Below are 27,937 nucleotides of genomic sequence, written 5' to 3' on the forward strand. Positions count from 1 at the left end.
AAAAAAATCATCCCAACACAGGATGTTTCAAAAGCCTAATTCATAAAAAGGACAATTTATTCTATGTTTAATATAGTGTTTTTTAGGATGGTAACATAAGTCTTGCAAGAGCTCAGTAAAACAAAACAAGAAACTATGATGTTGACTGTGGGTTAAATAAAAAGAAAAAAACCACACAGAACAAAAAGAATATAAGGAATGGTAAGTGGTACTGTCAATTAAAAAAAAAAAACTGTAAATCATCTTACCACCAAAAAGTGATACGGAAAACTGTTTGAATCTGAGCAGGGACACGATTGTAGACATCTTTTGGCATTGTAAATGAAAGTGATAGGTTAACTACTTGTGTTCCATTCCTCATAGCAGTAGACTCCTATATCCAAATGATCATGAACACCCCTCCCATCCCACACTCAGATGGAAAGCAGTCAGAACCCCTGCCACTGGATTCTTCGGCACCCTTGGGACAGTCTCCAACTGACACATTCCAGCAGGGGAGGAGGGCAGGCACCTTTGGTAACTCTTCAGTGAGACTCCATCGACATTCAGAATCTTAAAATTTTGGTAATGAAAACCATGGACCTGCAAGTCATCCTTACCAACCTTAAATGTAGTGTTGTGACATCCAACAAAGGAGTTCCACATCACGTGGGAATAAATTTGAACAGATACATCCAATTAAACATAGTGTCTCAGATTTCAAACAAATAGAGCTCATCTTCTGGCAAAAAATAAATATAGTGGAATGCAATTTTGATAGGTGGAAGAATATATAATCTACCAACTGTCAAGGAGTACAATTTCATTGCAGACACAAAGACTCAACAGTTTCAAAGAATTTTTTAAAATAAAAAAAGAACATTTGCACTTATTCCTCACAAAAATCTTCACTTTTGAAACTATCCCAATTGAAGCTACACACTGAATTTATTAATACAGCATTAAGTTTCTTTGTGTAAAAAAATCTTTGTACACAGTAATAAAAAAAGATAAGGCAAGATGCATTAAACAGAAACCTTCTGGCTCTTCTCCTCTGCATTCTTACAGAGCCACTGATGACTATCTGCAACAAAAGAGTTAAGTTTCTGATTTTCCGTATCAAGCATCTTATGCCTTTGCTGTGGTAAGAAATCTGTCCAAGCACCCTGAAGGACAGATGCTGGTGATGGTCTTTGGCACTTATGCTGGCAAACTGAGCTTCTTTCCCTTGAGTACTAGAATTTCAAAGAGAGGAAAAGAAAACAAAAGTTACTGATGCTGACAAACTTAGCCTCCTCCTTTCCATTCCTAGAAGTCTCCCCCACACAAGATTCTACATAGAAAGGTATAGGAAATAAGCAATTGTATTTTAAAAATGCAAATTTGATCCAACGTGCCACTAAATTCATAGTGGCTTTTTGTTATTATGGCTTTCACCCTAATCAATATAGTAAAATATAGCTTATGTAGGGAAGCATATGAAATTCTGGGTACTGAAACATAAAGGCCGGATGCAGTGGCTCACACCTGTAATCCCAGCACTTTGGCAGGCAAGGGTAGGAGGATCCCTTGAAGCCAGGAGTTCAATACGAGCATAAGCAACCAAGTGAGAGCGACCCCATCTCTATAAATTTTTTTTTTTTTAAATGAGCCAGGTGTGGTGGCATGCACCTGTAGTCCCAGCTACTCAGAAGGCTGAGCAGGGAGGATCACTTGAGCCCAGGAGTTTGGGGCTGCAGTGAGCTAAGATCACGGCACTGCATTCTTGCAGCCCGGGTGACAGAGTGAGACCCTGTCCCTTTGAAAAGAAAGAAAAAAACAAAAAGGATGGGTGGGCGAGACAGCTCCTGCCTATAATCCCATAACTTTGGGAGGCTGAGGTGGGTGGATCTCCTGAGGTCAGGAGTTCAAGACCAGTCTGGCAACATGGCAAAACTCCATCTCTACTAAAAATACAAAATTAGCCAGGTATGTTGGCACACAACTATAACCTCAGCTATCCAGGAGGCTGAGGCAGGAGAATCGCTTGAAGTTGGGAGGCAGGGGTTGCAGTGAGCCGAGATCCCGTCACTGCACTCTAGCCTGAGTGACAGCGCAAGAATCTGTCTCAAAAAAAGAAAAAAGAAAAAAAAGGTGAGAAATAAGATATGCTTTTTTTTAAATCTTTTTTTTTTTTGAGACTCAGTTTTGCTCTTGTTGCCCAGGCTAGAATGCAATGGCACAATCTTAGCTCACTGCAACTTCTGCCTCCCGGGTTCAAGAGATTCTCCTGCTTCAGTCTCCCAAGTAGCTGGGATTACAGGCACGTGCCACCACACCTGGCTAATTTTGTATTTTCAGTAGAGATGGGGTTTCGCCATGAAAAGGCTGGTCTCAAACTCCTGACCTCAGGTGATCTACCTGCCTCAGCCTCCCAAAATGTTAAGATTACAGGCGTGAGCCACTGCACCCGGTCTATATATGCTCTTTTACCTAGCAATTCCACCACCATTAGGAATTTTATTGGATAGCTGGATTCTTAGCCTGGGATCTGTGGTTGGGTTTCAGGTGCTCCTGAACCTCTCAAAACTATATGCATGCATTTGGGTTACATATGCATAAATATGCTCTTTTTTCCTAAACAAGGATGATAGTGTTCATCAGATTTTTGTAAGTTCACATGTCCTATATTCATACAAATGCAAAAACACGTATAGATAAGGATGCTGATTTAATGACTGGATTTTAACAGCAAACCAGTAACAGCCTGACCACCCATAAATAGGGGGCTGGGTAAATAAATTATGGTATATGCACATAATGAAACACTCTGTGGCTACTGAAAATTATGCAGATTTTTAGGCTGGGCACGGTGGCTCACATCTGTAATCTCAGCACTTTGGGAAGCCGAGGCAGGCAGATCACAAGGTCAAGAGATCAAGACCATGGTGAAACCCCATCTCTACTAAAAAATACAAAAATTAGCTGGGCGTGGTGGCGTGCACCTGTGGTCCCAGCTACTCAGGAGGCTGAGGCAGAATTGTTTGAACCCAGGAGGCGGAGGTTGCAGTGAGCTGAGATTGCGCCACTGCACTCCAGCCTGGTGCCTGGCAACAGAGCAAGACTCTGTCTCAAAAAAAAACCAAAAAACAAAAAACAAAAACTATGTAGATTTCTAGTGACATGAAAAATGTGAGTGGAATAAAAGCAGTATATAGATCAGCACGCAGAGTTTAAGTCATGTGTCTGTGTATGCATTGAAAAGTATCTGGTGTTAATGTTTACTAAAACACCAGATGAATTTTTTACAATGAAAACATGCCATTTTAGGAAATCTATCACAAAAGGAAAAGCGTTGTTATATTTAAAAAGATGACACCCTGGCTGGGCGTGATAGCTCACGCCTGTAATCTCAGCACTTTGAGAGGCCAAGGCGGGCAGATCATGAGGTCAAGAGATCGAGACCATCCTGGCCAACACGGTGAAACCCTGTCTCTACTAAAAATACAAAACAATTAGCCAGGCATGATGGCATGTGCCTGTGGTCCCAGCTACTCAGGAGGCTGAGGCAGAAGAATCGCTTGAACCCAGGGGGTGGAGGTTGCAGAGAGCCAAAATTGTACCACTGCACTCCAGCCTGGTGACAGAACAAGACTCCGTCTCAAAAAAAAAAAAAAAAAAAAAGACACCCTGATCCAGAATGTTACTGGCCAGTCACAAAAATGGTTCTCTGGAGCCAGTTCTGCTTTATGAGAGAGTGCCAGGTTAGAAGAGTACTGAGCAAGGGCGCTCCTAAAAGAACACATGACTCTAGAAACAATGTTAAGTTGCACCCAACATACCTTTTGTAATGTACAAGTAGAAGAAGTCACAGTATAGGATGGTCTGGACTACGCCGGCCACCACAGCAATGAGGTCAAAGAAGCCCTCAAAGTAGAAGCGCCAGATCCAGTTGACAAGATACAAAGCACGATAGAGGCCCAGGAAGAACAGGTAGTGGGTGGTGATGGTCTCAGCCTCCCCAGTCTTGCTGATCATAAAGAGCTGCGGAAGGATAGCCACAGACTCCAGGTAGATGGAGAAGGTCCAGAGGATCTGGAAGAGAAATGGCAAGTTTCCGTCAGGCTCACTGCCCACCAGAAGCCTAGAGGAAACACTCTTGCTTGCTTTACCACAAAGCAGCTTAAGATGACAGGGAGTTGTGGAGTGGGGCATGTTGGCCCAAAATTGAACAACAGCTTGGCAACTGAATAACCCAGTGGTCCCCAAACTTTTTGACACCAGCAACTGGTTTCATAGAAGACAATTTTTCCACAGACCAGCAGCGTGGATGGATGGTTTCAGGATGATTCAAGTGCACTGCATTCACTGTGCACTTTATTTCTATTATTATTGTAATATACAATGAAATAATTATACAACTCATCATAATGCAGAATCAGTAGGAGCCCTGAGCTTGTTTTCCTGCAACTAGATGGTCCCATCTGGGGGTGGTGGGAGACAGTAACAGATCATCAGGCATTAGATTCTCATAAGGAGCAGGCAACCTAGACCTTTCGCATGCACAGTTCACAATAGGATTTGTACTCCTATGAGAACTGAATGCCACCACTTTTATGACAGGACGTGGAGCTTAGGCAGTAATGTGAGTGATGGGGAGCGGCTGTAAATACAATGAAGCTTCACTTGCTCACCCACTGCTCACCTCCTGTGAAGCCTGGTTTCTAACAAGCCACGAACCAGTACCAGTCAGTGGCCCAGGGATTGGGGACTCCTGGCAGAAATCACAGAAACTTAAGCAACCTTCAAGAGGCAGGGCACTGCCAGTGTGACAAGCTGGGTAACTTGGATGCCTCTACCTCTTTGACCTTGTCCCTCCAGGTTTATTTTTCCCTCTTCAATTTTCTATGAGTCTACATAAAGACATTTTTCCTGGCCAAGCTTGTCCTGCTCCAGATCTGGGATGACAAATCAACCCTGCTTTCTGCCAGGGTTGACAGCATTGGTAAGTGGGAAGCTCCTACTTCCTCACTGCTGTTTTTCCTCACCGACTGATCTTGCCAGAGTACTGAAATATTTTCCCTATTTTTCTTATTCTTTTTTTTTTTTTTGAGACAAGAGTTTCGCTCTTGTTACCCAGACTGGAGTGCAATGGCACGATCTCGGCTCACCGCAACCTCTGCCTCCTGGGTTCAAGCAATTCTCCTGCCTCCCAAAGTGCTGGGATTATAGGCGTGTGCCACCATGCCCAGCTAATTTTTGTATTTTTAGTAGAGACGGGGTTTCACCATGTTGACCAGGATGGTTTCGATCTCTTGACAGCGTGATCCACCCACCTTGGCCACCCAAAGTGCTGGGATTATAGGCATGAGCTACCACGCCCGGCCTATTTTTCTTATTCCTTAGGCTTTTCTGGTGTGGTTAAATCAAAGGGGTATAATCAGAGTTGTAATTATGGAAATTCTCTGCCCAACATATGACTTTATTCATGATGATGACAGAAGGACTTTCACAGAGTCCTTGAGTGTTTTAAAAGTCTAGGTGCAGCTGGGCGGGGTGGCTCACGTCTGTAATCCCAGCACTTTGGGAGGCCGAGACAGGTAGATCACCTGAGATCAGGAGTTCAAGACCAGCCTGGAAAACATGATGAAACCCTGTTGCTACTAACAATACAAAAATTATCCAGGTGTGGTGGCATGCACCTGTAATCCCAGCTACTTGGGAGTCTGAGGCGGGAGAATCACTTGAACCCAAGAGGCAAAGGTTGCGGTGAACCAAGATCACGCCACTGCACTCCAGCCTGGGTGACAAAGAAACACCCCGTAAAAAAAAAAAAAAAAAAAAAAAAAGGCCGGGCATGGGTGGCTCATGCCTGCCTGTAATCTAAGTACTTTGGAGGCCAAGGCGGGCAGATCACCTGAGGTCGGGAGTTCAAGACCAGCCTGACCAACATGGTGAAACCCTGTCTATAAAGAAAAAAAAAGGACAGCACAGTGACTTGATTGGCCCCAGGATGTGGAGCAGCACCGTTTGCCTGTTCAGTGGTGAAGGAAGAGGTACTTGGGAGCAGATCAGCGCACTGCACAGTGCCAGGGGTACCACAAACCACCTTTCCTAAAGGAAAGGGGTGCAGAGTGCTGCTAAACAGGGTCACAGACATGACATCAATCCACATCTATACATGCAAAGGAAACAAAATGTGGGCTACAGGAGGGAGACCATGTTCTTCCAACACTGGGACAGGCAGGGCTCTGTGTCTGGTACCACAGAAGTCAAGATAACAAAATACAGTTTCAAGTTTCTATTTCAAAGGAATCAGACAGTAAACTGTCAGCAGACAACCAAATATGTGGGTGCTTAATTTTCTTCTACAATTTTTTTTTTTTTTTGAGAAAATTTTTTTTTTTTTTTTTTCAGGCTGGAGTGCAATGGCGCGATCTCGGCTCACCGCAACCTCCGCCTCCTGGGTTCAGGCAATTCTCCTGCCTCAGCTTCCTGAGTAGCTGGGATTACAGGCACGCACCACCATGCCCAGCTAATTTTTTGTATTTTTGGTAGAGACGGGGTTTCACCATGTTGACCAGGATGGTCTCGATCTCTTGACCTCGTGATCCACCCGCCTCGGCCTCCCAAAGTGCTGGGATTACAGGCTTGAGCCACCGCGCCCGGCTGAATTTTTTTTTTTTTTTAAGATGGGGTTTCACCATGTTGGTCAGGCTGGTCTTGAACTCCCGACCTCAGGTGATCTGCCTGCCCTGACCTCCAAAGTGCTTGGATTACAGGCATGAGCCACCACGCCCGGCCTCATCTATAATTTTTTACACCAGTCATGAACACTGTACTGGAGTTTGCCAAACCAGAAAATAAAAAATAAAAAAAAAAAACCATGAATACCTACATGTTCTGCCAACATGAAAACAGATCCATTCACCTAGATAACCAGATATGACCACTAAGTAACTTTTTTTTGGATGGAGTCTTGCTCTGCCACCAAGGCTGGAGTGCAGTGGCTCAATCTCAGCTCACTGCAACCTCTACCCCCTGGATTTAAGTGATTCCCGTGCCTCAGCCTCTTGAGTAGCTGGGATTACAGGTGTGTGCCACCATGACTGGCTAACTTTTGTATTTTTAATAGAAACAGAGTTTCACCATGTTGGCCAGGCTGAATGCATGAACCTCTGACCTCAAGTGATCTGCACACCTTGGCCTCCCAAAATGTTGGGATTATAGGCATGAACCACCATACCCGGCCCTAAATAACCTTTTTTTTTTTCCCTCTCAAGATGGAGTCTTACTCTGTCACCCAGACTGGAGTGCAATGGTGTGATCTCAGCTCACTGAAACCTCCGCCTCCTGGGTTCAAGCGATTCTCCTGCCTCAGCCACCCAAGTAGCTGGGATTACAGGTGTGCACCACCACACCTACCTAATTTTTTGTATTTTTAGTAGAGACAGGGTTTTGTCATGTTGGCCAGGCTGGTCTCAAACTCCTGACCTTATGATCCGCCCACCTTGACCTCCCAAAGTGCTGGGATTACAGGCGTGAACCACCGCGCTCAGCCCTAAATAACCTCTTAAACTGACCTCAAGAGGAGAGAAATCATGATTGACTAGAAACGAGAGGCCTCCCACAGGGACCACCAGAAATTCCACTCGAAAGGTATCGTGATTTCCGTCGTAGGTTGCCTTAAATTTCAGGTAGATCAGGTACACTGTGGCATAGGAGCAGGCAAGGTAAATAACCTACAACCAAAAGAAAAAACACCAGGTGTCAATACCTCACCACTGTTCCAGCTCCCCCAGCTTTATCACCCATGTTTGGAAAGGCAAGATGTTTTTCCTTAGCTTTTTTTAGAATTTTAAAACTTCAATACAGTAAAATTCTCCTTTTTGGAGGTGTTCAGTTCTGAGGCATAACTACCACTGCAATTAGGACACAGAACAGTTCCATCACCCCCAAAATTCTGCCATGCTGTCCCTTTGTAGTCAAGTTCCCCCAGGCTTCCTCAGCCTCCTGAAATCACGCTTATGTTCTCTGTCCCTAGTTTCGCCATTTCTAGAATGCCACATAAATGGGGTCATATAGTATGTCGCCTTCTGAGTCCAACTTCTGTTAGCCTAATGTATCTGAGAGTTACCAAACTTACTGTGTATACAGCAGGTCCACCAATAACATATTTCGTCATGACAACGAGCTTAGTTCCCAGCTGTGGCCACTGTTCACATGGAATTTGCATGTTCTCCCCAGGTCTGTGTGGGTCTTCTCCAGATACTTTGGTTTCCTCTTACATCTCAAAGATGTGCATGTTAGGTGAACTGGCATGTGTGAACGGTCCTAGTGTGTGTGGGTGTGGGTAAGTGTGCCCAATGATGGAATGGCATTCTGTCCAGTGGGGGTTCCCACCTTGCTCCTGAGCTGCTGGGATAGGCTCTGGGCACCTGGGACCCTGAACTGAAGTAAGTGGCTTGGAAAATGAATATGAATTATGGTAAAATAAAAATTCATAAAGTAGTATACAATAATTATACAAATGTATCACAATAAACAATGTTGTACAAAAGCACCCAGTGAGCCTGCTATATTTGTTGTTGTTGAGCTTTATGACAGGAGTGTTCCTTATAATCTTTGCTTTGCAAATATAAACTTCTTGACTTAATCCGCCACCACTATGACCACCACCACGCACTGATTCAGCAAAAATTGGATAAATAATTATGCTGCTTTTATTAATCTTTCTTAAATGTATAGCTCATGTTTGTTTGTTTTTGAGACGGAGTCTCGCTCTGTCACTTAAGCTGGAGTGCAGTGGCACGATCTTGACTCACTGCAACCTCTGCCTACCAGGTTCAAGTGATTCTCCTGCCTCAGCCTCCTGAGTAGCTGGGATTATAGGTGTCCACCACCATGCCCAGCTCAGTTTTGTATTTTTAGTAGAGACGAGGTTTTGCCATGTTGGCCAGGCTGGTCTCGAACTCCTGACCTCAAGTAATGCACCCACCTTGGCCTCTCAAAGTGTTGAGATTACAGACATGAGCCACCACGCCCAGCCTGTTTTTGGTCTTTATTTAAAAGTCTGGGCCGGGTGTGGTGGCTCACACCTATAATCCCAGCACTTTGGGAGGCCGAGGCGGGTGGATCACGAGGTCAAGAGATCGAGACCATCCTGGTCAACATGGTGAAACCCCGTCTCTACTAAAAATACAAAAATTAGCTGGGCATGGTGGCACGTGCCTATAGTCCCAGCTACTCGGAAGGCTGAGGCAGGAGAGTTGCTTGAACCCAGGAGGCGGAGGTTGCAGTGAGCCGAGATCGCGCCATTGCACTCCAGCCTGGGTAACAAGAGTGAGAGTGAAACTCTGTCTAAAAAAAAAAAAAAAAAAAGTCTGGTGATGCTTTTGGGACCAGAAATATGCTGTAGGAACTTAACTCTTATTTATACCAATTAGCCTATGGTAAAACTGGCTTCACTATACGTTGTTTCACTTCAAGTCACAGTTTCTAAGAACCTACCAATGACATTAAATGAGGGCCTAGTGTTAATAATTTGTTCCTTTTCTGTAGCTGAGTCCATTGGTGGTCCATTGTATGGATGCACCGGTTTGTTTATTCACTCACCAGGTGAAGGGCAGGTGGTTTCTAATTTGGGAGGACAGTCGATAAAGCTGCTGTGAACATTTGTGTACAAGCGTCTGCGAATGTAAGTTTTCGCTTCTCTTGGGTATATAGTTAGGGGTGAGATTGCTGGGTCATATGTTAAGTGTAAGTTTAACTTGTCTTTAGTTTTTGAGATGAAGTCTTGCTCTGCCGCCAGACTGGAGTACAGTGATGTGATCTCGGTTCACTGCAACCTCTGCCTCCCGGGTTCAAGCAATTCTCCTGCCTCAGCCTCCCAAGTAGCTGGGATTACAGGAACAAACTGCCACGCCCAGCTACTTTTTAGCAGAGATGGAATTTTACCATTTTGGCCAGGATGGTCTCAATCTCCTGACCCCGGATCTGTCAACCTCAGCCTCCCAAAGTGCTGGGATAATGCGCCCGGCCGTAAATTTAACTTTAAAAATACAAAAATTAGCTAGGTGTAGTGGCAGGTGCCTGTAATCTCAGCTACTTAGGAGGCCGAGGCAGGAGAACTGCTTGAACCTGGGAGGTGGAGGCTGCAGTGAGCAGAGATCACACCACTGCACTCCAGCCTGGGCAACAGAGTGTGACTGTGTCTAAAAAAAAAAAAAAAAAAAAAAAAGGTCAAACCAACAGCATATATTCCTTCAACCCCAAAGAAAAGCTCTGATATTCTAAAATTACATCAACTCTCGGACTGTAGAAATTTAGGCCCAAGAATCAAATAGCAGGTTTAGTCCAGGAACAGAAATACCTGAGAGGTAGCTGTTCTGCCTGGTGCTACTTGTCCCCAGGAAAGACAACATGAGAATATCTAGGGGCAGATGACTTAAAAAGAAAATGAGAGCAGTCATGAAGCCTTTACATGCTTTAAAAAACCCACAAAGGGCTGGATGCAGCAGCTCATGCCTGTAATCCCAACAGCATTTTGGGAGGCTGAGGTGGGTGGATCACAAGATCAGGAGTTCAAGACGAACCTGGCCAAGATGGTGAAACCCCGTCTCTACTAAAAATACAAAAATTAGTCGGGCGTGGTGACATGAGGTGGAGGTTGCAGTGAGCCGAGGTCATGCCACTGCACTCAAGCCTGGGTGATGGAGTGAGACTCTGTCTCAAAAAAAAAAAAAAAAAAAAAAACAATCAAAACCCAAAAACCCACAAAGACACTGAATTGTCCCTGACACCTCATCATGCAGTTGTATTTGTAAATAAAGTCAACATGGTATTAAAATTGTTGGTCATACTCATATACCAAAGAATACCCCCAAAAGAAATCAAGGAACATTATATATACTATTACAGGAGTTCTCTCCACTCACAAATGTATGTACACATGTAAGTGAATAAATAAAATACAAAATCTACATGCATAAACAAAACACACATCCATCTACACATGCATTAAGCCCCCTCAGCACATTCAGCCAAGGCTCACAGCAGAGAGGCCCCTCAACAGGACCCAGTCTGTGGGTAGCTCAAGATTAATAAACACTTGATGGCCGTTATTTCCACTAAGGCCTTAGCAGCAGCTGGAGAAAAACAGCTGCTTCTCTCCTCTCACCAGCACATGGAAGTTAAAGTAAAAAGACAGGAGCGGGGCCGGGCGCGGTGGCTCAAGCCTGTAATCCCAGCACTTTGGGAGGCCGAGGAGGGTGGATCACGAGGTCAAGAGATCGAGACCATCCTGGTCAACATGGTGAAACCCCGTCTCTACTAAAAATACAAAAAATTAGCTGGGCATGGTGGCACGTGCCTGTAATCCCAGCTACTCAGGAGGCTGAGGCAGGAGAATTGTCTGAAACCAGGAGGCGGAGGTTGCGGTGAGCCGAGATTGCGCCATTGCACTCCAGCCTGGGTAACAAGAGCAAAACTCCGTCTCAAAAAAAAAAAAAAGACAGGAGCACCTCAGCTCTCACTCCAGACTTTCAGGACATTGTGCTTAGAAACTACAACCAAGCAAGCATGGAATCCTCTGAAACCTGGGCATCCTGAGGAGGAGGGAGGATTCTTGCTTACACACCTCTATGCCTTTTTTTTTTTTTTTTTTTTTATGGAACGCTTCACGAATTTGCGTGTCATCCTTGCGCAGGGGCCATGCTAATCTTCTCTGTATCGTTCCAATTTTAGTATATGTGCTGCCGAAGCGAGCACGCCTATTTTTTTTTTAACTTGCCTAGACAAGTGGGGACCTAACCATTTTTAAATAAGCTCATTATTTCCTGAATACTAGGTTCCCAACACTTGATAATGAAGAATCCATTATAAGTCACTCAAATTTGCTAAGTGACTCAAAATTGCTTTACAGATTTTATAAAGACCAGACTGACATATTGCTATGTCTCCTTTCACCAGTGCTTATGAAAATTCTCCTAAACACAAAATGTTAAGGGGAAGGTTGTTTAGATATCATACTTTTAAGTTTCAGTTTAAATATTACTTCCTTGGGTGTGCCAATAACCAAATGGCCTAGAATACTGCCTGGCACACAGGGGCTCAGTATTTGTAGAATGAATGAAAGAAAGAAATCAGACTCCTATTACATATCCTGAGAGCCCCTATACTTCTATCTTTGTTTCTTTTATTTTTTTTTTGGAGACAGGTTCCTGCTTGATCACTCAGGCCGCCAGGCTGAGTACAGTGACGTGATCGTGGCTCACTGCAGCCTCAACCTCCAGGGCTCAAGCAATCCTACCACCTCAGCCTTCTGAGTAGTTGAGACTACAGGAGTACGCCACCATGCCTGGCTAATTTATTTATTTATTTTAGAGACGGGGTCTCATTATGTTGCTCAGGCTGGCTCGGATTCCTGGGCTCAAGCAATCTACCCACCTTGGTCTCCCAAAGTGCTGGGATTACAGGTGTGAGCCACCGTGACTGGCCCAAGTTTAACTTTATAAGAAACTGCCAGCCGGGCACAGTAGCTCACACCAGTAATCGCAGCACTTTGGGAGGCGGAGGCAGGCTGATCATTTGAGGTCAGGAGCGTACTCTGTGTACTCCCCACACCAGACTAGAGACTTCTTATTTTCTGCCACATCCTCAGTGCCCAGCTCTGTAGGCGTTTATAAGCATCAATTCAACACTGTGAGAAAGAAACAAAGCTCATGTAGTCCATGAAGTCCCCTAAGAAGTCATATAGTATCCCAGTATGGGGTGTGTACCACCAGTGGTACACGAAGTGTTAGGTTGTGTGCAAACACTTTGTATTTTAATAGTTATACATTTGGCCGGGCGCGGTGGCTCATGCCTGTAATCCCAGCACTTTGGGAGGCCGAGGCGGGTGGATCACGAGGTCAAGAGATCGAGACCATCCTGGTCAACATGGTGAAACCCCGTCTCTACTAAAAATACAAAAAAAAAATTAGCTGGGCATGGTGGTGCGTGCCTGTAATCCCAGCTACTCAGGAGGCTGAGGCAGGAGAATTGCCTGAACCCAGGAGGCGGAGGTTGTGGTGAGCCGAGATCGCGCCATTGCACTCCAGCCTGGGCAACAAGAGCGAAACTCTGTCTCCAAAAAAAAAAAAAAAAAAAAAGTTATACATTTGTTTTAATGTGAATTAGAAAAACATATAAGAAAGACAACAAAGGTGTTATAGATACTAATGCTTAGGACAAGTTGGAGGTTTAAAAAGTATGTTACTAAGTAAATGATGGTATAGAGAGCATTTAAGCATAGCAAACATAATAAAAATAACACACACGGCAGTTTAAGAAAAACTTACTAAGTAGAAAAGAAAAAAGGTAGAGGCCTGTACACAGTTCCTCACACAGCAGCAAAATGAGACACTGCAACTAGGAGTCCTACTTTCATTCCTTGTTATGCACCAACTTGCTGGATTGCTCTGGGGACTCTGTAATTTCCCACAACTTGAAAATATAATAGTTACCCCTCTTTCTTATAGAGTTATCCCGAGCTTTATATTTATCATACTTAAGGAACCTAAAATAAAAAAGCTTGAACTTCAAAGTATTTTAATTAACTACTGTTTTGAAACCAAAAATGTATGTTTACCGATAGCTCATTTATTCCCAGTTATACGTACAAGGTGGTCTAAAAGTTTTAAAGTCAAGAACAGCATATTAAGATATTATTTTTGGAGCATTTTAATTAAAAATACACAGCTGACATAAATTAAATATCCATAGGTCTGTGCACTATAGATGAAATACATTCCAGTGCATGGCATACCATACCTTCATAGATGTATTATACAATGAAATAAATGAAGTAAAAAGATCCAGGTAACGAGTTGTGAAGACCAGTGCAAACAGAAGCTGGCTTTTCCCAGAAATACCTAGAGAAACAGAAGGGAAGTATTAGAAAGGCCTGAAGAGCTTTAGGATTCCTGTGGATCACACTGGGCAGGGAGTGCAGACAGGGAAGGAGGGGCACGTGGGGTCAAGACCCAGGCCTGGGATGCCTCTAAATGAACAAGAGCAGCTGTAGTTTTTCTATCCTTATCATTCCTGAACACACCCCTTTTAAGAAGCTCTAACAGGCTTTTCTGTCTCACTCTAAAGGGTGACTACAGGAAAGGGACTTCATTTTGGCAGGATGTGTATCATTCAAAAGGAACCTTGTATTTCTCAAATACATCAGCTTAGGTAGGAACAAATTTCTCTCAATAATTCTGTCATTTAGTGTTATAATTTGTCTCTTACCTATAGATTTTTCTTTTCCTTTTTTCTCTCCCCACTGCCCTGAGACAGAGTCTTCCTCTGTTGCCCAGGCTGGCATGCAGAGGCACGATCATAGCTCACTGTAGCCTTGATCTCCTGGGCTTAAGCAATCTTTCCACTTCAGCCTCCCGAATAGATGGGACTAGAGATGTGAGCTATCCCATCCAGCTAATTTTAAAAAAGAGTTTTGTAGAGATAGAGTTTCACCATGTTGCCCACACTAGTCTTGAACTCCTGGGTTCAAGCAACTCTCTCAGTCTCCCAAAGTGTTGGGACTAGTTATGAGCCACCTCCCCTAGCCCTTTCTTTGCATGGTAAAATAGTATGTCCATGGTGAGAAATCTTTTGAGAATGGAGTTGGAGTCTACTGTGATTAAGGGGGATGAGGAGTCTAGTGAAGAGCACTGACTCAAGTAAGAGCTGCACAGGAACTCCTGCTGGAATAACAGCATGACCTCCCAAGATGACTCCTTTGCTAAGGGCAGCAAGTACTCGGACATGTTAAGATTTTTAAAGCTTCTATCTCAATTGGGCATAATGGTTCATGGCTGTAATCTCAATACTTTGAGAGGCTAAAGAGGGAGGATCACTTGAGCCCAGGAGTTCGAGACCAGACTGGGCAACATAGCAAGAGTCTGTCTCTACAAAAAAAAAAAAGAAAAATTACAGTCAGGCCAAAGTGGCGCACGCCTGTGGTCCCAGCTCATGGGAGGTTGAGGTGGGAGGACTATGTGAGTCCAGGAGGTTGAGGCTGCAGTGAGCTGTGGTCACATCCCTGCACTCTAGCCTGGGTGACAGAGTGAGACCCTGTCTCAAAAAATTAAAAGAAAACAAAAACAAAAACAAAAACAGAAATTTCATTCTATTTGTATAAAAATGTTCCTGAATGCTAGGACAGCATGAAGGTAGGAACCTGCAACTATAGCCAGTCTTCAAAAGCAGCTGTTTTTTTTAAGGCCTTGAAACTGTGTTTCCACTTCCAACCACCAACCCACCTCCAGAGCACTGCATGGCATGGCCACACTCAGCTGGGAAGGCTGGATGTTTATGTGGTGTGCACACAGCTTTTCTGACATTTATAGTTAGTCAAATATTTATGTGACAAAGGACATGAACTATGGGTTTCAGATGCTGGAGACTGAGCGGATGCATTAGAAAAACTGAAGGCTGATTAAATGTCAGAACCCACCCACCCTCATCTTTGATGCAAACTTCACACCATTACACATTTTAGTAAGTATGAGTTTAACAGAAATGTCTCTTTACCCAAATCTTTCACAACACTACTCTGGAACATGAAAAGCCCTTTATTTTTATTTTCTTGAGACTGGGTCTCACTTGGTTGCCCAGGCTGGAGTGCAGTGGCAAGAGTACAGCCCACTGCACCTTCAACCTCCCTGGGCTCAGGTGATCCTCCCTCTTCAGCCTCCTGAGTAGCTGGGACTACAGGTGCATGCGCCACCACGCCTGGCTAATTTTTGTATTACACATTGTTTTTCAATATTTTATGAACAATCACTTTGCAGCTTGCTAAAGCTGAAAGCCTGAATGTAAGAATGTTACTTTCTCAGATGAATAATTGCAGTCCCAGCCTATTCACATATACACCTAAATAGAAATGGAAGAAAATGTTGATGCCATCCTTCCAGATCCATCAATAGAAACCAACTTCAAGGAGGAAACACAGACAGTAAATCTGCTCTGCTTAGTCTTTTCCCCAGTAACGGGTAACTTTTTTTTCCCTACAGAGATCAATGCTCCAAAGGAGAAATAACAAGGCTGCTGCTAACCAAGAAAACTGGAGGTTACAGAGGGGGAAGAAGAAAGAACAGGGAGCAGTCAGACCCTATCTGGTGTTTGTGGAATCCTTAAGAAATCAATTTCCAGCTTATTTCCTATATGGTTCTTTCCAGTATTTTAAATACAAACACATAGGATACAGAAAGGTGAATTCTGTGGGAAAGGGTTTTACCCTAACAGAACTTTGGAAGCCAGGCAGATTTGAAATTGTGCCCTTCTTCCCAGCATGCCTATAGTGAAAACCAGGGATCATCATATTGTCTTTACCAGCCCCCCTGGAGACCCAAATCACATCCCACCTCCTCCGGAGGTCATCTCTGAAGACACCCACCCTTGGGGCTGTTGATTCATTCAGCAAGCACATAATGAGACCTGCTTCATGCCAGCTGCTGCTTTAGCTCCAATTACAGTACTTATAAAAATACACTGTGATGATTTGGTTCCTGCCTCTCTTCTCCCCAAAAACCCCATTGGATACTGAGATCTCTAAAGGCTGGGGTCACACCTTATTCCATCTTGTATTTCCTGCACGGGACACTGGGCCCTGACACACAGCAGGACTCAGAAAATATTTGCTGAATGAACAAATGGACAAAAGAAAATGGAATTCATTTTACCTTCATGTCATGGGGGCAAATTCTCATTTTGTGGTATTTTGGGAGAACACTTCTGAAGAATGTCCAAGTCATACTGTGTCCCTGTGACTGTAAATAGGGCTCTGCCCTAATTTACCACCAGCTAGAGGGTGGGAGAACCCAGAGTGCGCACGGGGCAGTGTGTTGTCTACGGCCTGTCCATGGAGTAGCATCCACATAGGACCGCCGTACTGGAAATCTGCGGATGCTAACGTGGTCCCACACCATTCTCCCTGGCCCAGGATCCTGATTAGGAAGTAGGAGCAGCTTCTTACAGAACAACAAAAATGTTCTGTCTTCACAGGAAAATGGGGATTCCAGCTGAAGACAGAATGGGGTAGGGCAAGAATCTCCTGGAAGGGTTAGGGGTAGAACACTTGCTACTAAGCCAGAGCAGCTCCCAGTTAGTATCTCTCTCCTTTGAGATCAAAGCATGCTAAGGTTACCAGGTAATAAGCTCTACCAGAATACTCACTTTTGTAAATGTTTCTGAAACCGACATCCCCATACCATATACACCAAACATCCATAACAAGGAGTACAACTTGTTAAATGGAAGCCAGTCATTAAACTTAACATCATTCTTGTCTTATTCTACTGTATCAGGTTAAATGTCTTTTGTTTTCTGGGGTCTTTGTGGCCCAGAAAACAAAAGACATTTAACCTGATACAGCCCAGGCTGTAGTACACTGGTGCAATCATAGCTGACTGCAGCCTTGAACTCCTAGTCTCAAGTAATCCTCCCAATAAGGTATTATATATTACAAAAATAGCCAGAAGAGAAGTTTTCGAATGCAGAAATGATAAATGCATGAGATGATGGATATAACTACCCTGCTTAGATCATTGTATTGAAACATCAAGTTGTATCCCATAAGTAGATCCAATCATAATGTACCAATTAAAAATTTTAATCCATAACTCAAAATAATGCAAATAAAAACACATAAACCAAAAATAAGACATGAACATTTTAAAATTTGATATTGTCAAATTTCTCCTAGAAAGGCTATGCCAATTTACATATCTACTAACACCAAAGGAGAAGACTCTTCTCTTCACATCCTTGTCAACCTGAGAGGCTGTAAACCTCTTTTACTTTTTCCTACCCAGTGGTGGGCAGGTAACAGTATGCACTGGTGTTCTTCTTTCTTTGCTTGCCTCCCCCGACTCCTTTTTTTTTTTTTTTTTGAGATAGAACCTCACCTGTTGCCCAGACTGGGGTATAATGGCATGAGCGCAGCTCACTGCAGCCTGAGGCTTAAGTGATTCTCTCATCTCAGCTTCCTGAGAAGCTAAGACACAGGTACACGCCACCATGCCCAGCTAATCTTTTATTTTTTGTGAGATAGGGTCTCACTATGTTGCCCAGGCTGGTCTCAAAGCTTCTGGCCTCAAGTGATCCTTTAGCCTTGGCCACCCAAAGCGCTGGGACCACATGCAGGAGCCACCATACCTGGTCTGAACTGCTCGTGCTCGCTCACGCGCTCGCTCGCTCTCTCTCTCTCTCTCTCTCGATACATATATATATACATATATATTTTGAGATGGAGTCTCACTCTGTCACCCAGGCTGGAGTGCAATGGCGCAATCTTGGCTCACTGCAACCTCTGTCTCCCAGGTTCAAGTGATTCTCCTGCCTCAGCCTCCCACGTAGCTCAGATTACAAGGGTCCGCCGCCACTCCTGGCTAATGTTTTGTATTTTTAGTAGAGACAGGGTTTCGCCATGTTGGGCAGGCTGGTCCTGAAAACTCCTGACCTCAGGTGATCCACCTGCCTCGGCCTCCCAAAGTGCTGGGATTACAGGCGTGAGCCACCACGCCCGGCTGCACTGCTATTTTAATATTCAAGTTCCTAGCTTCTAGTGAGGCTGGGCATCCTTTCATGCTTCACTGGTCTTTTCTTATTCATCAGTGAGTCGCCAACTTTGCTCATTTTTCTGCTGGGTTTTTATTTGTAGGAGTACTTTATTATAGATATTAAGCTTTTGTCACTTAGGTATATTACAGATTATTTCTCTCAGTTTATTATCTTTAGCTTTGATAATATTCTGAATTAAAAAATCAATTTGGAGAGATGTGTCTTATTCTTCTTCACCAGCCTGCCTGGGTGCTCTCCAGGACCATGGTATAAACATACATGCAAGTCATCTTCTATGTCCATCAGCAAAGTTTAATACTTCCCTATTTTTTTTTTTTTGAGACAGAACTTCGCTCTTGTCGCCCAGGCTGGAGTGTAGTGGCACAATCTCAGCTCACTGCAACTTCCACCTCCTGGGTTCAAGCGATTCTCCTGCTTCAGCCTCATGAGTAGCAGGGATTATAGGTGTGTGCCACCACGTCCGGCTAATTTTTGTATTTTTAGTAGAGATGGGGTCTCACAATGTTGGCCAGGCTGGTCTTGAACTCCTGACCTTAGATGAGCCATCCGCCTCAGCCTCCCAAAGTGCTGGGATAACAGGTGTGAGCCATCATACCCAGCCTTAATACTTTTCATACAGGTCTTATACACATCTTGCTGGAAAGTCAGAGGAGCCTTCCCTGGGATCTTCTTGCTGTTTCACACCCATAGGCTTTAACTGCCTGACAGTTTGACATCCTACATTTTTATCTTTCATACATTTTCATATCATTTCAACTACATTGCAGCTTTCTTGAGAATAGAAACCTGTTTTTTTTTTTTTTTTAAATTATTCCTAGACATGTCTCCTGCATGGTTTGTCTCCCCAGTCACTGTCCACAGGACTCTGGGGAGCTGTAGGAATATGCAGGCGCAGACACGAGGCCCAACTTCATCTCCAACGTTGTGGAAAGGGACTGCACATCACGGGGCAAAGCCCTATGCTCCCCTGCGCCACTTGGACAGAGCCTGGGGAGAGTGACCTCCTAGGGTATCCACGTTGGACAGAAACCTGTTTTGTTTTTGTTTCTGAGACGGTCTCAGTCTGTCACTCAAGCTGAAGTACAGTGGTGTGATCACGGCTCACTGCAACCTCGACTTTCTGGGCTCCAGTGATCCTCCCCACTCAGCCTTCTGATTAGCTGGGTGGGATCACAGTGCACCACCATGGCTGGCTAATTTTTGTATTTTTGGTAGAGACAGGGTTTCACCATGCTGCCCAAGCTGGTCTTGAGCTCCTGTGCTCAAGTGATCCACCCATCTTGGCCTCCCAAAGTGCTGGGATTACAGGCATGAGCCACTAAGTCCAGCTGACAACAGAAAGTTTTTTTTTTGTTTTGTTTTTTGTTTTTTTTTTTAACAGAAAGTTTTAATAGCTACAAGCTGCTGCTCTGAACTGTGTGCCAGTGCCTTGCACACAGTGGGTGGTCAATAAATGTTTGAGAGTAATGGTTACTCAGAGAGAAACCAGCTGAGGTGACAGCAACTACAGAGGGAGCTGCACAGGTGATTCAAAAGCTACTTGGAGTATTCCACATCTTACCCACTACATGACTTCAAAAATATAAACTGACCAATATGTGAAATCTGGATACCATAAGCTCCAGTATGGTGTTTGGTAGGATGGAAAGTTTACAACCTACATAACAGCTAACAACAATCTAAGCAACAGGGGAAACAGGGAAGGAGAGACATTGGGGGAGGAAGGCCCGAGGTCATGGATCTCAGAAAGACTCCTGTAGCTACGGTAGATACATACTAATAGATACTGCACTACAGTAGATACAGCACTAATAACCATCAGCTTGCAGGAAAATTTGGATAGGAAGCCCTTCATAACTAAAACCGCAGCTTCTTTTCCCAAGGTTAAGTAGGTCAGTGTTTAGGACAAAAATAAAGTGACAACTTGAGCATATTGTGGATGGAGCTGCAATGATAAATCAGAATAGAAGAAACTCACAGTCCATTTTGGCACCCTTCTGTAATGACAATAGCAGACACAGCCACAAGAGAATGCAGGCTCAAACATGATCAGCTCACTGCCCCTACTTTGAAATGGTCCTTAAAGGCAGCTGTTTTGGAATCTGACTATGAGGAAAACAGAATCTCCAGCTTCCTCACTAGCTTCTCTGATCCTTACTGGGTAAAAAGCACCACAGTTCCGAGACTAAAATACCATTTTCAAAATTGGTGCTAAAATCCTAAAAATGAACCTCAGTATGAGTATTTTCTTTTTTTTTTTTTTTTTTTTTTTTTTTTGAGACGGAGTTTCGCTCTTGTTACCCAGGCTGGAGTGCAATGGCGCGATCTCGGCTCACTGCAACCTCCGCCTCCTGGGTTCAGGCAATTCTCCTGCCTCAGCCTCCTGAGTAGCTGGGATTACAGGCACGTGCCACCATGCCCAGCTAATTTTTTGTATTTTTAGTAGAGACGGGGTTTCACCATGTTGACCAGGATGGTCTCGATCTCTTGACCTCGTGATCCACCTGCCTCGGCCTCCCAAAGTGCTGGGATTACAGGCTTGAGCCACCGCGCCCAGCCCCAGTACGAGTATTTTCAAAATGAGAAACACAATCTGGATGCATGTGTCTCCTATTCCAGTTATTTGAGAAACTCTTATCAAATTCTTACTCTTTTGAAAGACTCTAACTTTTATTATTTAGTATGGAAAAAAAGGCAGCTTGTCAAATTTAGCATTTAATTCTGAATAAATGACTGGGCGCAGTGGCTCACGCCTGTAATCCCAACACTTTGGGGAGGCTGAGGCAGGTGGATCACGAGGTTAGGAGTTCAAGACCAGCCTGGCCAAGACAGTGAAACCCCATCTATATTAAAAAATACAAAAATTAGCTGGGCATGGTGGCGGGTGCCTCTAATCCCAGCTACTCAGGAGGCTAAGGCAGAGAACTGCTTGAACCTGGGAGGCAGGCAGAGGTTGCAGTGAGCTGAAATCACACCACTGCACTCCAGCCTGGGTGACAGAGTGAGACTCCGTAGCAAAAAAAAAAAAAAAAAAAGAAAAAGAAAAAAAGAAAGAAATCTATTCTAGAGTTGCACTAAATTCTCCCAAATATCTTAGTGTGAATAAAAGTTTAGGAGACAGCACACTTCAAGACTTAATAACTTGCCAGAGGAGGGGATTCTGAAAAACAGAAGAAAATGAAGAGACTCACACAAAGATTCTGGAGCAAAACTAAAGATTAAAAGTAACACTGCCAGGCACTGTGGCTCACCCCTGTACCCAGCCACTCAGGAGGCTGAGGTAGGAGGATCACTTGAGCCTAAGAGTTTGAGGCTGTAGTGAGGTGACACAGCCATTGCACTCCAGCCAGAGTGAGACACCGGACTAACTCCTTTTTTTTTTTTTGAGACGGAGTTTCGCTCTTGTTACCCAGGCTGGAGTGCAATGGCACTATCTCGGCTCACCGCAACCTCCGCCTCCTGGGTTCAGGCAATTCTCCTGCCTCAGCCTCCTGAGTAGCTGGGATTACAGGCATGCGCCACCATGCCCAGCTGATTTTTTGTATTTTTAGTAGAGACGGGGTTTCACTATGTTGACCAGGATGGTCTCGATCTCTTGACCTCGTGATCCACCTGCCTCGGCTTCCCAAAGTGCTAGGATTACAGGCATGAGCCACCGCGCCCGGCCCGCACTAACTCTTTAAAAAAAAAAAAAAAAAAAAAAAGGTAACATCATCTGAGTGTAACAAAAAATAATCTACACATATTGATTTGGTATCCAGTGTTTATTTCAGCTCCATTAGACATTCATCACTCAGATCCTTTGAGGTACTAATTGTGCTTCAATCCTGGCTCTATCACTAATTTATTTGCCTCCCTAAGACTCAGTTCCCCCATAAAAGAATGGGAACAACAGCACCTAACTCCTAGGGTTATTTTAATGATAACCTGGGATAAGCTATATAAAGCTATCAGGAGACTACTTGCTAGAAAGCAAGTGCCTCAAAGTCAGTTCTCAGAATTGCTGCAATTATTTGTTGTCATTGGAAATCATACAATGGAGCCTCTCAGAACTATGTATCAATTGAGAGATCACCTCCAAGTCAGGCACACTGGCACAAGGACTTTGTAACACCCATTTTGATTGCTCAAAGGTCTTTTTGGTTTTGCTTACTTCCTGGATCTCAGTTAGACAGGTGAGGCCTGCAGACAGCAGAGTTAGATAGAAATGAAGTGTGACTCTAGACGTCAACATTTTAAGAAAGAAATCGGGTAAATAGAGTCTCTGCCACCCAGTTCCTTCAGGATTGTCTTTTACTGCCTCTGAAAATATTAAGTTCTTGATTTCAACAAAAGTTATTTCGCCGAGCATCAAAAATAAGTTTAAGGAATTTTTTTAAAAGTTAAAGCCTGGGCAACATGGTGAAACCTTGTGTCTACAAAAAAAATAGCAAAAAAAAAAAAAAAAAAATTAGCCAGGTGTGGTGGTGCATGCCTAGAGTCCCAGCTATTCAGGTGGCTGAGGCAGGAGGATTATTTGAGCCAGGAGAGGCAGAGGCTGCAGTGAACAGTGATCGCACCACTGCACTCCAACCTGGGTGACAGAGCGAGACCCTGTTTCAAAAAAAGAAGTGAAAAGCTTGCGATTATTATGCCTTTAAAATTAATGAAATGTAAAGTCCACAACCATTATCTAGGAAAGGCTCGCTTCACTGCCTACCAGCAGTGCCTGCATGAAATCTGTACTCCTGAACAGGGCAGCAGCCAACTCACTGGTGACGTGGAGTGAGGAACGGCAGCAGCCCAGAGGAGAGACCTCCGCGGTCCCCGGGTGCCGCAATTTTAAGAGAACCCGTCATTAGATGAAGGCACTTGGAGTTTGACAAACCAGATAGTTTTTCCCAAAGCAGAGTTAATTATGCCAAGAAAATCACTTTAGACCTCCCCGCAAGCCCCTCCCCTGGCAGGTGTGATCCTGGATCCAAGGGCTTGGGTGAAGCCCACACAACTCTAAGGACATGCCTGATCCGACCCCACTGCACCACACCTAGAGCCCAAGCCTTGCACGGGCAGGGTGGGGAGCCAGATGACCTCTCCCCGCGCCCGCCCCACCTCCCGAGCTGGCTGGGCTGCCACGTCAGGCCCAGTCAGCAGCGATCCTGCCCATTCTCCTCCCGCCCGTGCCATTAATACGCGGGTTCCTTGCACCCCTGGCAGCCCCCAAGCGGGACCCCGGCCAGAGAAGCGCCCCCATTCAAGCCCACGGAGGGGCCACGCCTGCCGGAACCTCCCACCCACGCCAACTTTTCAGACAGAGCAGGGCCCCGCGCAGCCGGGTGCGCCCCGACGGCTCAAGTTCGCGCCGGGATCGGGTGCAGAGCGGGGCCCCGCGCTGCGACACCTGGCCCGGCGGCGCCCACACCGAGGGCCCGCAGACTGCTGTCCCTCGGGTCCGGGCACCCGCTAGGCCGGCCGAGGAGGTGTGTCGGGCCGGCGCAGGCCCCGCGGGGCGTGAGGCGGCCGAGGTCAGCGGGTCCTCTGCCAGACCCGGCCCCCGCGCCCGAGCCTCTCGGGGCCTTCCCCGGCCGCTCACCCGCGCAGGAACGCGTCTTCCAGATCTTCAGCAGCAGGATGACGATGGCCGCCAGGTGGGACAGGTCCCCGGTCAGCCGGAATATGTTCATGGCGGCGGTCGGCGCAGCGCGGCGGCCCCGGAGCTCGGCGGCTCAGGGAGCAGCAGCCCCTGAGAGGAAGCGGCGAAGATGGCGAGAGCGGCCGCGACGTGGCCAGGGACGTGGCCGAACTGTCGGCGCGCGCGCGCGGGGCAGCCTGGGAAAGCGGTGCCAGATCCCGCCCCTGCCCCGCCCCTTAAAGGGGACGAGCGCAGGCCCGGCCAGGCCTCAGGGACTCCCTTGCCGGAAGACCCCGGACTCTCTGCCAGCTTTTCCCTGCCGGCTTTCCGGCGTCTCCTCGGATGCCAGCAGTTTCCTTTACTTTTTGAAATAACACTCCTGGGGATTTTTTTTCCCTCTCACATATCAAAAGAGCTCTACAGGCTTTTTTTTTTTTTTTGGGACGGAGTTTCGCTCTTGTTACCCAGGCTAGAGTGCAATGGCGCGATCTCGGCTCACCGCAACCTCCGCCTCCTGGGTTCAGGCAATTCTCCTGCCTCAGCCTCCTGAGTAGCTGGGATTACAGGCACGCGCCACCATGCCCAGCTATTTTTTATATTTTTAGTAGAGACAGGGTTTCACCGTGTTGACCAGGATGGTCTCGATCTCTTGACCTCGTGATCCACCCGCCTCGGCCTCCCAAAGTGCTGGAATTTCAGGCATGAGCCATCGTGCCCGGCCCTCCACAGGCTTATTGTATGAAAAAGTGTAAGAAAAGGCCGGGCGCAGTGGCTCATGCCTGGAATCCCAGCATTTTGAGAGGCCGAAGCAGGAGGATCCTTCGAGCCCAGGAGTTTGAAACCAGCCTGGGCAACCCAATGAGACCCCGGTCTCTACAATTTTTTTTTAATTAGCCGGACGCGGTGGCTCATGCCTGTAATCCCAACACTTTGGGAGGCCGAGGCGGGCAGATGATGAGGTCAGGAGATCGAGACCATCCTGGCCCACGTGATGAAACCCCGTCTCTACTAAAAATACAAAAATTAGCCAGGTGTGGTGACAGGAGGCTGTAGTTCCAGATACTTGGAAGGCTGAGGCAGGAGAATCGTTTGAACCTAGGAGACGGAGGTTGCAGAGCCGAGATCATGCCATTGCACTCCAGCCTGGCAACAGACCAAGACTCCATCTAAAACAAAACAAAACAAAAAAATAGAGGCTGATGTGGGAGGATCACTTGAGCCCAGGGGCCAAAGGTTGCAGTGAGGGGAGATTGGACCACTGCACTCCAGCCTAGGCAACAGAGTGAGACCCTGTCAAAAAAAAAAAAAAAAAAAAGCAGTGGAGGAAAGTGTTAAGTCCTAAAAGATAAAGCTTTTTCTTTTTGCAGTCTCCTTCTCAACTTGTGGTGTTTCTTGTTTGCTATTTAATGTCATTCTAAGTAAAGAAGAGTTGGGAAATTTTAATAATGATCATAAGCTTTCCCATTTGTCTTTATTTTATTTAGAAATGGAGTCTTGCTCTGTTGCCCAGGCTGGAGTGCAGTGGTGCAATCATGGCTAACTGCAGCCTTGAACTTCTGGCCTCAAGCAATCCTCCTGCCTTGGCCTCCAAAAGTGCTAGTATTATAAGGCTTTAGCCACCACGTCCAGACCAGCAATGTCAGTTTTGAATGCAAATATCAGATCATTTAACTGAGATGAAGAATCCGAGAAAGTTCACGATTCATATTTCATGGCTTGTCCAGAGTGTGCCTGGGGCTCGCCAGAGGACATGGGCATAGGCCAGACCCATGAGGGTTGAAAGGAACGGATGGGGATCCATCAGGTACAGAGCTGGCTAAGACAGCACACCTTGGGCATGGGGATGCTAGATGGGCCAGTGTAGACAGTCACGTGCTCCCCTAGTGCACATGAACGTCTACACTGAACGCAGAGGGAGTATGCATTTGGGCTTGATGAGTGCTGCTTCCCTCTCCTGCCAACTGATGGCCAGTGCAGGGAGGTTGAGTCAGACATCATTCCTTCCTGCAAAACACCACCCCAAGCCCTGACAGAAGGCAATCCTCAAGGGTATTGCAACCTTCATGCAAGGAACCCACTAGGTACCTGGATCAGGAGTGGGGGTAAGACTTATCTCTACTGAGTTGCCCACCAAATGCACCATGGCACCACCCACAGTGGACAGCCACCGCCATGGCGTGCCCAGAGAGGCACAGGGCATATGAGTCTGGTCTTACCACTGTAACCTGGCCTGATGAACTCTGTACCCGCACCCAGGCCCCCAGCTGAACAGGGGGCAGCAGTGGTCCCTGGGCAAGGGCAGAAATGGGGAGACCGGGCTGCCAGACCGGTTCTCTGCTCAGAGAACCTATCAGAGAGGCAAGAGGTGGAATCATGTGTGTGCCCCAGCTTCAAGTCTCTATTTCATGCTCCACTGTCTCTTTTTTTTTTTTTTTTTTTTTTTCCGAGACGGAGTTTCGCTCTTGTTACCCAGACTGGAGTGCAATGGCACGATCTCGGCTCACCGCAACCTCCGCCTCCTGGGTTCAGGCAATTCTCCTGCCTCAGCCTCCCCAGCAGCTGGGATTACAGGCACGCGCCACCATGCCCAGCTAATTTTTTGTATTTTTAGTAGAGACGGGGTTTCACCATGTTGACCAGGATGGTCTAGATCTCTTGACCTCGTGATCCACCCGCCTCGGCCTCCCAAAGTGCTGGGATTACAGGCTTGAGCCACCGCGCCCGGCTCCACTGTCTCATTTGGGCTTTACTTGGAAAACACAAATTCAAAGCTGAAATTGGCCGGGCGCGATGGCTCACACCTGTAATCCCAGCACTTTGGGAGGCCGAGACAAGCAGATCACCTGAGGTCGGGGGTTCGAGTCCAGCCTGACCAACATGGAGGAACCCTGTATCTACTAAAAATACAAAATTAGCCGGGCATGGTGGTGCATGCCTGTAATCCCAGCTACTCAGGAGGCAGAGGCAGGAGAATCACTTGAAACTGGGAGGCGGAGGTTGTAGTGAGTGAGATTTCATCATTGCACTGCAGCCTGGGTAACAAGAGTGAAACTCTGTCTCAATAAAAAAAAAAAAAAGAAAAAAGCAGAAATTTTCAGGACAGTGACTGCAAAAACATTAAACCTTGCGTATGGGCCCTTTGGAGCATCAGACCCTGGGAAACCGCACTATTCTTTCTACTAGCTAGAAGCCAGCTCTTCTCACAGATAACAAAGAACACAAAATTCAGAAAATAATACTTTTGGCCAGGCGCAGTGGCTCATGCCTGTAATCCCAGCACTTTGGGAGGCCAAGGTGGGCGGATCACAAGGTCAGCAGTTCGAGATGAGCCTGGCCAACATAGCAAAACCCTGTCTCTACTAAAAATACAAAAATTAGCCAGATGTGGTGGCGTGCACCTATAATCCCAGCTACACGGGAGGCTGATGCAGGAATTGCTTGAACCCGGGAGGCAGAGGTTGCAATGAGCCAAGATCATGCCATTGCACTCCAGCCTGGGAGACAGAGCCAGACTCGGTCTGGAAAAAAAAAAAAATAACACTTTTATTGATTAACTACCTCATGCACTTCTGTAATAGTCTTTTCCCTACATACGTATATACATATATGCATATATACACACACATATATGCACATATATATGCAGATCCTTATATATGATATATGCACATACATACATGCATATATAATATGTATGTAGGCCAGGCGTGGTGGCTCACACCTGTAATCCCAGCACTTTGGGAGACCGAGGTG

The 27,937-nt window shown here is 45.7% G+C and overlaps 1 protein-coding gene and 2 non-coding genes across 4 annotated transcripts; all 3 read right to left on the reverse strand.

The window, feature by feature from the left end:
* Positions 1 to 601: 601 nt before the first annotated feature.
* On the reverse strand, positions 602 to 24,399 carry KDELR2 (KDEL endoplasmic reticulum protein retention receptor 2). 2 transcript variants are annotated; one of them, XM_032266516.1, is made up of 5 exons: positions 24,146 to 24,399; positions 13,771 to 13,871; positions 7,542 to 7,700; positions 3,801 to 4,053; positions 693 to 1,214 (listed from the first exon to the last, which is right to left on the reverse strand). In XM_032266516.1, exons 1-5 carry the CDS (start codon positions 24,234 to 24,236, stop codon positions 1,180 to 1,182), a joined length of 639 nt encoding a protein of 212 aa, XP_032122407.1. In that variant the 5' UTR covers positions 24,237 to 24,399; the 3' UTR covers positions 693 to 1,179. The 2 variants fall into 2 exon arrangements, with proteins under 2 accessions (XP_032122408.1, XP_032122407.1); XM_032266517.1 differs by lacking the exon at positions 3,801 to 4,053 and having other exon boundaries at positions 602 to 1,214; positions 24,146 to 24,383.
* LOC116542003 lies at positions 11,621 to 11,727 on the reverse strand. Its single transcript, XR_004265035.1, has one exon. It is a non-coding gene; the product is annotated as a U6 spliceosomal RNA (small nuclear RNA).
* Positions 19,392 to 19,595, reverse strand: LOC116542006. Its single transcript, XR_004265038.1, has one exon. It is a non-coding gene; the product is annotated as a small nucleolar RNA SNORA73 family (small nucleolar RNA).
* Positions 24,400 to 27,937: the final 3,538 nt, after the last annotated feature.

Source organism: Sapajus apella, unplaced genomic scaffold, assembly GCF_009761245.1.
Source record: "Sapajus apella isolate SASKATOON/1434 unplaced genomic scaffold, GSC_monkey_1.0 scaffold159, whole genome shotgun sequence".
In the NCBI taxonomy this organism is placed as follows: Eukaryota; Metazoa; Chordata; class Mammalia; order Primates; family Cebidae; genus Sapajus; species Sapajus apella.